Genomic DNA, 14,460 nt, shown 5'->3' with positions numbered 1-14,460 from the left:
GTTTAGCCATTTATAGATGTATATGTTGTATCTCACAGTAAAATCAAAACTTCTTGAGGGCTGGGATTGTGAATAGTACATAGCACAGAGCCTCAAGTACATAGTTGGGACTTAGTGAAATATTAGTTGAATTAAAATAAATTGAATATAGGACTCATCTTTCCCAGTCCTTGCCCCACCCCCAAATAAAATTGCAAACTATTAGGAAGTGAGGGTAGTTAAGATAAAAATTGAGTTTGAAGTAGGTATAAATCCTGGCTTCAACACTTACTAGCCATATATCCTGATGATGCCATTTATCTTCTCTAAGACTAACTGATTTTCCATTAACAGTGCTCACAACAGCTATTCCAAGCCTTCTGATCTCTCCTCCAGTCTCATATACTACCTTCTCCCACCTTCCTTCTTAACAGAGGACCTCATGACCTAACTTACTGAAAAAAAGTAAAGGTTTTCCCTGCCTTCTCTCTCATGTTCAATCTCTCCTTATCAGATGGTTCCTCTACCATTTCTTACAGACATATCCAGACCTCTTTTATCCTTAAAAAAAATCATTACTTGGGGGCAGCTAGGTGGCGCAGCGGATGAAGCACTGGCCCTGGATTCAGGAGGACCTGAGTTCAAGGCCAGCCTCAGACACTCAACACTTACTAGCTGTGTGACCCTGGGCAAGTCACCTAACCCCCATTGCCTCTCAAAAAATAAAAATTAAAAAATTAAAAAAATAAAAAAAGACATAATGTCTTATCAAGCATGGTATAAAGACCTTTTGCAGCCAGATTCCTTTTTAAAAACTTTCCTACAAACTAGATCCAAAAGTCACTAACCTGGGGAATATCCCTTGATCCAGCTAGATACTGTTACTAGCCATATGTCTCTGAAGAGGTCAAAGACGTGGGAGAATGACCCATGTACATAGAAGTATTTAAAGCATCACTTCTTGTTGTAGCAAAGAACTGGAAGCTAAGGTGATGCTGAAGAACTGGAGAACAGCAATGCAAATTATACTATATGCATGTAAGGGAATATTACAGTGCCTTTAGAAATGATGACAGTGATAGATTCAAAGTTGGAAAGACTTGTATAAAATGATGCAGAGTAAAGGAGAATGATTTACATGGTGATAATAATAATAGGTAGCATTTATAGAGTACTTTAAGGAGCAGCTAGGTGGCATGGTGGATAGAGTGCTGGGCCTTCAGTCAGAGGGACCCAAGTTCAAATCTGCCCTTATACACTTAATAGCTGGGTAATTCTGGGCAAGTTACTTAACCCTGTTTGCTTCAGTTTCCTCACCTGAAAAATGAGCCTGAAAAGGAAATGGCAAACCACCCCAGTATTTTTGCCAAGAAAGCCCCAAATAGAGTCATGAAGAGTTAGACACAACTCAACAACAAAAAGCTTACAAAGCATTTTACATGCATTATCTATTTGATCCTCCCAACAATCCTCTGAAGAAGATGCTATTATTTATTAGCTCTGTTTAACAGATAAGAAAACTGAGATACAGTTTAGTGACTTGCCCAGGCTTACACAGCTATTAAGTCTCTGAGGTAAGATTTGAATCTATGGCTTTCTGACTCCAAGTCTAATGTTCCAGCCATTATTATACGTAGCTCCCTACAGTGATCATAATCATGTGAAGAAAAACAAAGTTGAAAGACTTCAGAACTCTGCCCAATGAATCCGGGGGCCAACCATGACTTCAGAAGGGACTTCAGGAGTCATCTGGTTCAAGGCAGCTTGCATTAGGAAGAAGCAGCCTGCCTCCCAACTCTTGGCAGAGAGGTGATGGGCAAGAGGTACAAAATGAGACATGCGTTCTTAGATGTGGCCGATGTGGAAGATTGTTTTGCTTATCTGTTCACATTTGTTATATCCTTTTTTTTTTTCGGGGCAATGAGGGTTAAATGACTTGCCAGGGTCACAAAGCTACTAAGTGTCAAGTGTCTGAGGCCAGATTTGAACTCAGGTCCTCCTGAATGCAAGGCCAGTGCTTTATCCACTGTGCCACCTAGCTGCCTCCCTCACATTTGTTATAAAAGAAGGTTTTTATTTGGAGAGTAGGGAGGTAGGGGAAATAGTAGGTAGTGATAATGATGAAAAAAAGAAAGAAAAGTGTCAATGAAACTTTTTTTTTTTACTACACAGAAGAGCAAAAAGAAAGTTCAGAAGGGGGCAGTTTTGTTACTATTGTGTTAAATTTAACATATGCTTTTTTAAAACTATGTAACAGGAGTTCAAAGTTTCACATACAATCCTCTTCTTGTTCCTTTTTTGTATATTGAAAAGTTAATGTTTGATGTTTCTTAAATGCATTGGAGATAGAGATATTGATGGCTATGGACAAAAATATAGAAAAAGATAAAGACATGTTGGGAAAAGCTGCCTGCATTTGTAATCTGGCTTCAGACTTCACCACGTGACTAACATAGCTCTCTTCAGGTTACCATTGATCTCACAACTTCTAAATCTAGTTCTCAACTGTCTTAACAGTTTTCACCATTTTTGATTTCTCCTCCTAAATACTCTCTACTCCTTACTGTAATGCCAATGCTTCATCTGTGTGATTGTGTGATTCAGTCTACCTTGACAGACAGTGTGGTATCCTGGATAGAATGCTCAATTTGAAGCAACAAAGAAATAGGTTCGAATCCTGCCTCAGACAAATATTAGCCAGGCAACATTAGACCCTTCTGAGCCTCTTCCCTCATCTGTGAAATGGTAATAACAAGAGCACTTAACCTCACAGAAATGAGAGAATGTATACTACAAAACAAGCTTCCTAAAGCATAGGTCTGACCATGTCATTTCCCAGTTCCAGAATCTTCAGTGGCTCCCCATTGCCTCTAGGCTAACATGTTAGTTTGACACATAAAGCCTTCACAGTCTGACCTGAACCTATCCTTACAGACTTCTTTCACATCATTTACCTTTATATCTAAATTGTTTTATAAACCTTAAAGGGTTTATAGGAAGGAAGAAAACAAGCATTTATCCAGCACTTACTAAATGCCAGGAATTATGTTAAGTATTTTATAAATATTATCTCATTTGATCCTCACAACTCTAGTGAATTGAGTGCTGTAATTATACCCATTTTATAAGCTGAGGAAGTGAGGTTAAGTGACTTGCTCAGGATCATGCAGCTAGTAAGTGTCTGGGGCTAGATTTGAACTCAGGTCTTCCTGATTCCTAGTGCAGGGCTCTATCCACTGAGCCACCTAGCTCCTTTTAAGCTATTGTTGCTATCAAAGTGTCTCTCATGCATATGTCAAAATTATAATCCATAATAATAGATAATCTTGTTTGATGACCTTCTGATTATTAATATCAAACAAAGAACATAATGAGAAGCCAGGACTCATTGGAAAAGACTCTGATTTGGGGAAAGATTTAAGACAAAAGGAGAAGGGGATGGCTGAGAATGAGGTGGAAAAATGGTATCATGGAAGCAATGAAGATGGGCTTGGACAGACTTCAGGAGATAGTGGAGAAGGGCCTGGCCATGGTCCATGGGGTCACCAAGAGTTGGACATGACTGAACAACAATAACACAAGGAGACATGCTGCCAAAGATGTTCAAGCCTCCACTGGAGAGCTAGCTCAGAATGTAAGTTGAAGAAAATCCCCGACAGATAGCGATATCCTCTAGATGATCCTGTTTGTGAATGACCATGTTCTATTCACATCAAATCCCAAGATATGGTAGAGCCTCCCAAAAGGAAGCCTATAATAAAATGGGGGGGGGCTGGTCTAACTATCCATACAGGAAAATCAAGTAGATAAAGAACACCTATTGCCAAAAAAAAATAATTCTCACTAAAATGACAATGAGAAAGGTCTTAGAAAAGTCCAACTCTCCCCAAGAACAGCCCAATGAGGTTCTAGAAGGGTTCTAAAAGGGGCTAAAAATTTTAATTAGCAAAAAACTAGAAAGAGAATAGGGGCCCTTCACCTAGGAAATAGCTGACTAAATTAAGGCATATGGATGTAATGAAATGTCATTGTACTATAAGAAATAGACTAAAGGGACAGAGTCAGAAAATGCTGGAGAGACTTGTATAAACTAATGAGGAGTGTAACGAGCAGAATCAGGGAAGCAATTTATACGATGACTACAGCATTGCAAAGGAAAACAATTTCAAAAGATTTAAGAACTCTGATCAATGGTATGAGCAATCATGACTTTGCAAGGGAGATGGTGAGTCATGTTTCCCGCCTACTGACAGACAGATGGACTGACTGTATAAGTGCAGAATGAGACACTCATGTCCAGACACTACCAATGGCCCTGAAGCATCAGAAGCATCCTCCACATACTTGCTTCTGCCAGTGACGTGCTAGAGCCAGCTCCTACCAGTGCAGGAGAGCCAATTATTAAATTTTCAGTGTGAGCATCTATACATCAGAAATTGGCAAATATTACAAATAGGGGTTTGATTTGTTATTTTGTTGATTTCCAGACTTAAGAAAGTGATAGCAAAAATGTTAAAGCACCAGCCCTGGATTCAGGAGGGCCTGAGTTCAAATCTGGCCTCAGACACTTGACATGTACTAGCTGTGTGACTCTGGGCAATTCAATTAACCCCAATTGCCTCACCAAAAAAAAAAAACAAAATTAGAAGTGGGTTATGGTTACATTTTTTCTTAGAGAGCTACTTGTTAAACACGTACCAGAATACCTCTGGTTCCATACATACACTCTGACCACATGCTCCTTTCAGATGCCCCTTCATATGTGTACCCCAGATTCATGTTTCCCACATCATGCTTCTTTATATATGTTCCCATACACGTTCCCTACTAGTGTTCTTCCTTATGTATGTTCCCTACAGAGGTCCATTCTGGAGTTCCCACTGACGGCATGTATATACTTATGGGATAGTATGCCACAGCCATATAGGAAAAATATTTTATTGCAAATTTTTATTACTATTATTTTATTAAGTGTTTTTGTTTTGGACTAATTGATGCAGCTAGTTGGCACAGTGGAATGAGTACTAGACTTGGAGTCAGGAAAACCTGAGTTCAAATGCTGCCTTAGACACTTACTAAGTGGGTGGCCCTAAGCAAGTCTCAACCTCTGTTTGCCTCAGTTGTACTCTGTGGCCTCCAAAGTTCCTTTCAGTTCTAAATCCATGATGCTATAATCCAATTAGGCAATGGGGCATACTGGATAGAGAGCTGACCTTGAAACAAAGAGGAGCTGAGTTCAAATCCCACATCTGACAGATGCTTGGCTCTGTGTGATCCCCAGAAAGTCCCTTAACCTCTCAATATTCTAGTCAATTCCCTAAGACTATAAACTGCACAGCAGGTATTGACTTGTATGGGTAGAGGGAGATTTTTCTCACCTGAGAGATCCCTACATCAATGAAATAGCTCTCATACAAACTCTCAAGGTAGCATATTTCACCCAGGCAAAAATGCAGAAGACTCAAGATCCAACAAAAGCCTATAATCAAATTGAAAAACACCAGGGCTCTCAAATGCGCCATTAAGTGCCTCCCCTCTCCAAGAGAACTGAGCTTGGAGTTGTTATTTAGGGTAACTTAACATTTCATTTGGTCTCCCACAGAATCCTATGCAGTGTCCCTCACCTCCAAGACACAAAGTATTGCCCCCATAGTTTGGACTCCCCCAAGATTCCCAAACATTCTGGGGGCTGTAGAACGAGCAATCCCTTGCCCACTGGACCTGCCCCGCCCAACTGACTCAATGGCTTTTGCTCTCCAAGGAGACCGTGCATGAATGAAGTGGAACAATTCTCAACATTCACCAAGAAACCCAGTGCATCAAAAAATGAAATTCTTTTTCTAGAAGGCCTGATCACCAAGCTCTCAAACCTAGGAACTCAAAAACTTGGGGTTACCTGTGAGGCAGCTCTTTTTTCTGTATATGCTCCCACTTAGTGACCTCATAACAGATTCCTTGGATTTAACTATCACCTGTAGGCAGATGCCTTCCAATTCTATGTATCCAGCCCTAATCTCTCTCTCCTTGAGCCCCAGCTGATTTAGATCTTTCCTGATAGATATCCTATAGGCATCTGAAACTCAACATGTCCAATACAGAACTCATTTTCTTGACCCCAAAACCCAGCCCTTTTCTGAACTTGTCTTTTTCTACTGAGGGAGAAGCATCCTTTCAGTTATCCTGATTCATTACCTCTCCTCCTTTTCAATTCTACTCTCCCTTACCATCCCCACATACCCTATTGCTATATTGTCTATTATTTCCACAGGATCTCTTGTATCAGCCCCCTTCCCTCAACTCACACCAAAATCACTGTTACAAGCCCTTATTAGCTCTCCCATGATAATATCCACTTAACAGCTCCCTCTGCCTTGATTCTCTACTCTCTCCAATCCATTTCCCAAAATAATATTCCTAAAACACAAGTTTGACATTATCACTTCAGTACTCAAGAATTTCCAGTGCTTCCACATTTATTACCTTTAGGATCAAATGGAAACTCCTGTATTGGATCCTTCACAATCTGGCTTGTCGACTTTTCCAGACTTATGTGCCCTTTCTGCCTTCTTGCTATTCTTCACACAGGGCTTTCCATATCCCTAACTCAGTCAGTGCTGTTCCCCATGTCTAGAAGGAGCACTCTCTGCACCTCTGCATCTCAGCACCCCTCGCATCCTTCCAAACTCAACAGAAGCGAGATATTCTTCCTAAAGATTTTCCTGATCTATTACCCTATCCCAACTATCATTGGAATGGAGTATTTGTTCATTTATCCAGAATTTATTATCGTTATATATTAATATCATTATAATTAATATGATACTAGTTTATTATAAATTGATTAATCATACAATAAGTATCAAGCACTATGCTCACGGTTAAGGATACAAATAAAACAGCAAAACAGGTCCTGCTCTGAATAGGGAAGAAACCAGATATAGGAGGATTCATACCTCTATAGCAATCTAGTGTGGCCTGAACCAGATTAAAATGTGATTGGGAAATGTTTAACAAAATAAATAAAAATATAATACAATATAATGTTAATTTGTGTTTTTCTAAGTCAATATGCTGCCCACGGGGTTCAGTTTCTACTTGAATTTGGCCCCACTCGTAGAGCAATAGAAAGGCATGGGGAAAGGGAGGAGGTTAAACAGACAACCTCCAGCTACTGGTGGAAATAGGGAATGGAAGAGAAAGTCCTCTGTGGGGGTGGCCTGCCCCGTTGTCCCCTTAGCACTGTTGGCATCTGGTTCCAAGATCAGTCTGGGGTTAGGGAGGTGGAAGGGATTTATCCCCATTCACCTTTACTTTATCTTTTCTATCTTCCTATGTTGTTTCCTAATAGAATGTAAGCACCTTGAGGATAAAGACTTTGGGATACACACAAGCCCTTAATTAATACTTAATCGACTGTTTACTTTTCAAATTGGCTACACTGTTTGTATCCTTCTTAAGCTTTCTTTTCTTTGAATTTCATTAACCTAACAGTATCAATGGACGACCATATGCCCTACCAATGGAAATACTACTAGTACCAAATCAAAAACCCGCTTCCATTCTGCCAAGCTTTGAACCCCAACCACCCTCTCTCCTGAGACAGACCAGAGGCTCTCCCCAAGATGTCCCGGCTTCTCAGTGTCAGAGAAGAAAGAAAATTACTCCCAGCGTTCATGTTTTTGAAAGATAAATGAGGAGTTGGGGACAGGGAGTCTAAGAGAAAATAATACCCTGGGTGTTTATTTTTCTGAAGCACGGCCAAGCAGCCCCATGAAAACCCGTTTCACAGGTACTGCGGGGTGGGGCTGGGGGCGGCGTCAGTAAGCCCTGAAACGAGAGCCACGCCGACAAACCTTTCCCGCGGCTGAGTGCGGTGCGGCACGGACTCCCCCCTCCCACCCCACACTTCCCCGTGGGTCTCCTTTATCCTCCTAACTGCCTTGCCATCTGCTCCCGGCCCAAAGTGGCAACCTGGGCCTCGTGCCTCCTCCAGCCGGGCCCGGACCGTGCCCAAACAAGCCCGGGCGCCTCGGCTTTCCAGGCAGGTGGTTGTTTGCAGGGAGGAGACCCGCCTTTAGCATCCAGAGGTCTAGTGGATCGTTTTTTCGCGGCTCCATCTGCTCAGCTCCCCATTAATTGGCCGGCCTGGGAGCCGCCTTCTATGCATGACAAAAGAAGTGCTCCGGACCCGAGCCCCCTCCCCTCCACGCCCCTCCCCACGCCCCTCGGGCGCTTCCCGCGGCAGCCCCGCCCGACCCCGGCCGAAATTGACTCAGCGCCCGCCCCCTCCCGCCGCCTGACGTCTCGCAGGTACCCGGAAGGGGGAGGGGAGCGACTTTGCAACAATTGGGCGGGTCCGGAGCCTGGACGCGCCGAGCCGAGCGCCAACATTCCGGAGGGGGCGGCGCGCTCGGAGGCCGGCGATTGGCGGGTTGCGCCGCTGGGCTCCCCCTCCGGCCGCCGTCCATTGGCTGCGGCCTCACATTCCGTCTCAAGGCGCCAGAGCCCGGGAGTTTAGCGGGGCCCGGGCAGCTCGGCGCTCCAGTCGTGATCGGCGGGCGCTTAGTGCGGGCAAAGGCGGGTGCCAGCGGCCCCGGAGGGATTGGCGGAACCGGGCAGGGCTTTCCTCGGTGCGGGGGCCGCGCTCGCTCGCCCTCCTCTGCCCATGGTCAAGGCCGATGCGCCGCCGCTGAGCAGCCCCGCTTCCCGCGCCCCGGCGTCTCTGCCGAGGCAGGAGGAAGCCTCCTTCGGAAGGAGGGCGGTAAGGAGCGCGCCTGGGCTTTGCGGGGGGCTCCGGGAGAATGGGGCGCCCTCCATCCCTCTAGGCGAGAAACGCACGGCGGGCAGGGGGTCCGCACTCGAGCCCCGGCCACAGCCGGTCCCGCACTCCCTGCGATTTGGAGGGGATGGGGGACCCCCTGAGAGACCCCATCTTTGGGGAGGGCTCTCCCCCAGAAGCCCGGGAAGGCACCGGGCTCGTAGCCGGAGGCACCCGAGTTGCCCCAAAGTTTCACGATCCTCGGCAGGACTTTGCGCCAAAATTAACTGACCGGGAAGACCCCGGGTCTTTCTGACAGATTTGCCTCCCTCCCCCTGCCCAGGGTCTGCTTCTTTCCTCCTCCTCCTCCCTCCACTTGCTCCGGGTCTGTTTCCCTGGCGCGTTTTCTGAGAGATTTGAGCGCTCTTTAGACGTTTGCACTGGCAAACCTGGGGGGAGGGGGTGGAAGGAGGGAGGGAGGGAAGGGGGTTACTAGTGGAAATGCACGCAAAGGAATATGATTGTTTTCCCCGATTTTAAAAATCTACCTTTCTTGCGTAATTTCAATTTACAGATGGAGGTCAACTGTCTAACACTACAAGACCTGATCAGCCCCAGGCAGCCCAGGCTAGAATTTGTGATTGAAGATGGGGAAAATGCGCAGAAGGTAAGTGAACAGAAAGAGTCTAAGCTGAATAACCAGTGCCTTTAATAACACCATGTCCAGTCTGGGCCACTTACCTCACTCCCTGGGTGACCTTGGACGAGTCACTTACCTTTTCTGAGGCTTGGGTTTCCACTTTTGCAAAAATTAGGGGGTTGGACTAGATTGACCTGTAAGGTCCCTTCTAGCTGTTTATAATCCTATGGTGTGACTTGTGTTTCAAGTAAATCCAGCTTGGTTTTAGTATTTTTCCTATAATTATACCTTAGTTGAATATCAGCATTAGTTAAATTCCTAGCAAAGGAGGAAGCCCACGTGCTATTAATATTCCATATTGATATGACTACAATATCAATATTCTCTGAAAAGTTGCAATTTGTAGTCTTTTTTTAAAGCAAAGTCTACCAACCATTATAGATAGGCTAAGCTAGGCTGATTTGAGCAGCAAATACAGATCAGTGGATTTCTAATTAGGGAGCTAAGATTTGTTCTGGTCCAATACCCTCATTTCACAGATGAAGAAACTGAGGCCCCAGGAGGTTAAGTATCATGCCCAAGGTCACACCTGTAATAATCCTCAGAGGTGAGATTTGAACTTAAGACAATAGCACTGTATCATGCTAGGGTGCTGTTTCGGTTACTACCAGGTAAGTTAAATCTCATTGGTGTTTGGATAGTTGAAATGTAAGCTGTTCTTACAACAACCAACAAGCACCTCAAAGAGACATTTTCCATTCTCCCCGTAGTGATATGGGTCCTCTCAATAGAAAAATAGAAGTTAATGGACCCCAGCAAGCAATTTGAGTTGTGATGGTAGATTTGCACTCAGCCAGCTATATCCTATACTAAGAGGTATGTGGTGGTAGATGAAGTATAGTCAGGAAGACTGGGGTTCAAATCTCCTTCAGATGCTAGCTGCATTACCGTGGATAAGTAATCTCACTTTTCAGAGCCTCAATTTCCTCAGTTGTTAAAATGGGGATGATATTAAGCATCTACCTTGAAGGGTTGTTGTGAAGTGCAAACTTAGATCACTATATAAATGTGAGCTATTATTTTATGACTGGGCTTAATGATGCTCTGTGTGTCCATGAAACAAGATAAAGCTAATTGGCCCATGTGGTAATATAATCCATGACCTCAGTCTTACTGGTACTGTTTTCTGACCGGAAACCGCATTAATTGCTAGCATTTATAAATCAATGCAAGGTTTGCAGAACACTTTACAGATAGCATCTCATTGGATATTTGCAATAACCCTAGATATGGTGGGTGCTTTTCTCATCCCCATGTTACAGATGAGGAAATTTAGGTAGGCTTAAATGACTTGCCCAAGGTCACACAGCAAGTAAGTAACTGAAGCTGGATTCGAACTCGAATCGTCCTGATACCAGCTCCAGTGCTCTATCCATTTCAACACCCACCTGCTTCTCTGATCAGTTTATGCTATAAACCATAAATTAGAATACCTTGTTAGTTGTTAAATTGCTGTGCATTTTAGGCAGTGTCCTAGTTCATAGAATTTTTATAGAAGTCATCCATCCTAGCCTCTCTTGGTACCAAATGAAGTTTTAAAGGCTGAATTTTAATCTAGGTTCAGCCACCTCTTTAACTGTAATTGCCACTTAGCTTCTCCTGGCTTATTTGATCTTACATTTAGATTTGAAATTGACTTGGTAGGTTTTTAAGGAGTAATTGCTAATAAGCACTTTCTTCACCAGTAGCAGCTGTTGGCAGGTGTGGTGCCCATTGGTGAGAGAGGCATGACATAAGGGTAGAGTGCAGAACTCGGACCCAGGAAAATCTGGGTTCAGGTGCCTTCCTCCAACACTTCCTCACTTTGGGTATCTATGGGCCAGTCACTTAACCTGAATCTGTTTCTTCATCAGTAAAATGAGAGAATTGGACTAACTGGCTTCTAAAGGTCTTGACTAGCTTGAAATCTGTGCTCGTAGAAAGATCACTAGATTTGGATCGGATGGACCTGGGTTCCAATTCTGGTTCTCTGTACTTTGTACCAGAATCATAGTGGACAAAATCACTTTCCCTTTCAAGGTCTCAATTTTCTTGTTTGTAAAATGAGGTAGTTAAATTTTGATTTCTTGCTCAAGTCCTTTCTAGCTATCAATCTTTTGAATAAGTAGGTGTTGTTTTTTTAAAGAGTAGTGCATGATGCTCTGCCATTATTTTGAAGTTTATAAGATAAATTTAATTCTTTTGCATGCCATTTCTTCATACTCCATTGACTAGTTTTTGTAAGGAAGGAGGATAATTAGAATACATTATATTTATCTAAGGCTTTAGGGTTGACTGTGCCCTTTCTTTCACATTATCTCATTTGTTCTTCCAGACATCCCTGGGCAAGTATTCTCCCCATTTTAGAGATAAGAACAGGCTTAGAAAAAGGGGTGACTCACCTCAGTCACACTGCAAAGCTGGCTCTCAACCAAGTCCATTGTTTTTAAGGGCACGCTTTTCTCAAGGGAGGAAAATATTACAAAATTGTATTCCTTAAGGGAGCACTTTTTTTATTGCCTAAGCTATATGTAGAGAGACATGAAATAGAAGAAAATAAATGAGTTCAAAGTCTTTAAGGATATTTAGATAAGATGGTGCTAAAGTGTCTCCTCTCTAATCCATCTTTACACAGCTAAAGGCTGCTCTGACCATGCCACACCCCCTGCTCAAAAAACCTTCAGTGGCTCCCAGGCACCTCTAAGTTAAAATATAATTACTATAAATTCATTGTGTTAGAAAGAAGGAAACAATCATTTATTAAGTACCTGCTAAACACTTTACAATTATTGTCTCATTGATTCTTACACCACCCAGGGAAGTAGATGCTATTGTCTCCATTTTACAGATGAGTTCATTGACTCAGAGTGCTTAAGTGAGTTGTCTGGATTTGCACAGCTAGTATCTGAGATCACCTTTGAACTCAGATCTTCCTACTTCAGGCCAAGCACAATCCGACTCCAGTCTATTTTCCAGATTGATTCATTCACAAACTTTCCATTCAGCCAAACTGGCCAGTTGCTGTTCCCATACATGATAGTCCACATCCTGTCTCTTTGCTGCTATCCTCCAAGCCCTTTCCCTTGCCCAGAATCCCTTCCCCCTCACCTCTGCCGCCAGGGTCGGTTCAAGTGTATCCTCCTATAGGAGACCTTTTCTGAATACCCCCAGTTGTCAGTAACTCTTCCCCCCACCTCCCACTGAAATTACTTTGTATATATTTTTCTATCTTCTTAACTTTGTAATTGTTGTTCTATCCACCCTCACCCCCCATCCCCCCAACAAAATAGGTCAACTCTTTAAGGTCAGAGATCCTTTAGGTTTCTGTCTTTGTAACCCACTTCTGGGAAAGGCCTATGATCGACACTTAATAAATGTTTGTTCAATCGAGTTGCAGGAAGACAGTCAGGTTTCCAAAAATTGGAAAGGATCTGTCCATCTCCTTGGTAAAGCCTGAAACAACTGTAAGTCAGTACTCAGGAGTTTTGCTTGCTTTTTCGCTCACTCACTCGCTTGCTTGCTTGCTTTCTTGGTCAGTGATTTTTTTTTAAATATGTTTATTTTTGTCAAATGATCAGAAAAGGGCATTTCTCACTATATCCAATCTTGATCAAATTCTCTCCTTACCAATGATCTGTCAAATGGAGCTTTTGTGTTTTAACCAGTCAGTCAATAAGCATTTTGTTTAGCGCCTCCTATGTGACAGACACTGTGCTAAGCACTAGGGATACAAAAGGAGTCAAAAGACAACCCCGCCCTCAAGGAAGTCAGTCTACTGGAAGCAAAAGAGAAAGACCCAAAACAGTGCTGAGAAAATGCTAGAAAACAGAATGCATGACTTGGGATTATTTAACCTCGAAACAAAGATTGAGGGATAAGTTAACAAGTAGTTGTTGGCTGGGATGTCATGAACAGAAAATAATTGGGTATTTATATGTCTGGCTAAAGTTAGGTAAGAGAGGGGCCAGCTAGGTGGTGCAGTGGATAAAGCACCAGCCCTGGATTCAGGAGGACCTGAGTTCAAATCTGACCTCAGACACTTGACACTTACTAGCTGTGTGATCCTTGGCAAATCACTTAACCCTCATTGGCCCACCCAAAAAAAAAAAAGTTAAGCTAGAGAAACAGCATGGAGTAGCAGATAGAGAGCCAATATCAAGTAAAGAACACCTGGATTCAGTCTCTGATACATATAGGCTGTGTGACCTCTTAGTACTCCAGCCAATTCTTAAGACTCCTAAGTTGCAGAACAAATACCTATCTGTAATATAAGTAGTTTCTTCCCTGAAAGTTCCCAATCTCAATACTATGGGTCTGGAGTTTAAAAAAAAAAAGAATAAATGAAACTATTTTTAAAATTACTGTCTTCAAAGTGCTATGTTAAATGCTGGGGATGCAGGTAAAAAAGCAAGATGATCCCTGCTCTCAAGGAACTCACTTTCTAATAGGGTAGGGATTCTTAACCTGGGATTCAGGGCCCCCTTAACAGATTTCAGGAAGTCTGTGAACTAGATTGGAAAAAAAAAATGACATCTTAATTTTCACAAACCTTTAACTGAAATTTAGCATTTCTCTCCATTTTTTAATGTGGGCAACAGAGCATTTATTCTGAGAATGGGTCTGTAGGTTTTACCAGACTGCCAAAGGGGCCCATGCCCCAATAATAAGAGGTGACAAAACGTGGAAGAGGTTTCAGCTGTGAGCTGTCTGGAAAGACCAAGTGAGCCATAGGGTACAGCAGCTAAACAGATGGTAATGCATCAGATTTTTGAATATTACTTGGGGGGGGGGGAAGGGAATATATCTATTCCTGCTGTTCAATCATTTGACCATACTAATGAAGAAATAGACTTTAAGCAAGAGAAATTTGGGGTAGACATAAGAGGACCTCTGTCTTCTCCACGTTTCTGAACCATTATAGATAATCATTTGTCCCAAATACACCCAAAGTATAGAATAATGTAGTAGAAAGAGGGGTGGGCTTGGATAAAAGGGTTGTATTGGAATTCTAGCTCTGCTCCTTCATTATGACGTATTACTTAGC

General features: G+C 42.8%; 1 protein-coding gene across 1 annotated transcript in view; it reads left to right on the top strand.

The window, feature by feature from the left end:
* The first annotated feature begins 8,614 nt into the window (after positions 1-8,614).
* Positions 8,615-14,460, top strand: part of E2F7 (E2F transcription factor 7) — a 50,366-nt gene continuing 44,520 nt past the window's right edge. Inside the window, exons 1-2 of the mRNA XM_043967751.1 lie at positions 8,615-8,740; positions 9,312-9,404. Coding sequence (XP_043823686.1) covers positions 8,645-8,740; positions 9,312-9,404 — 189 coding nt within the window. The 5' untranslated portion in view covers positions 8,615-8,644. The remainder of the gene's footprint in view (positions 8,741-9,311; positions 9,405-14,460) is intronic.

Source organism: Dromiciops gliroides, chromosome 5 (assembly GCF_019393635.1).
Source record: "Dromiciops gliroides isolate mDroGli1 chromosome 5, mDroGli1.pri, whole genome shotgun sequence".
NCBI classification, from domain to species: domain Eukaryota; kingdom Metazoa; phylum Chordata; class Mammalia; order Microbiotheria; family Microbiotheriidae; genus Dromiciops; species Dromiciops gliroides.
This window is presented reverse-complemented; position numbering and strand designations above follow the sequence as displayed.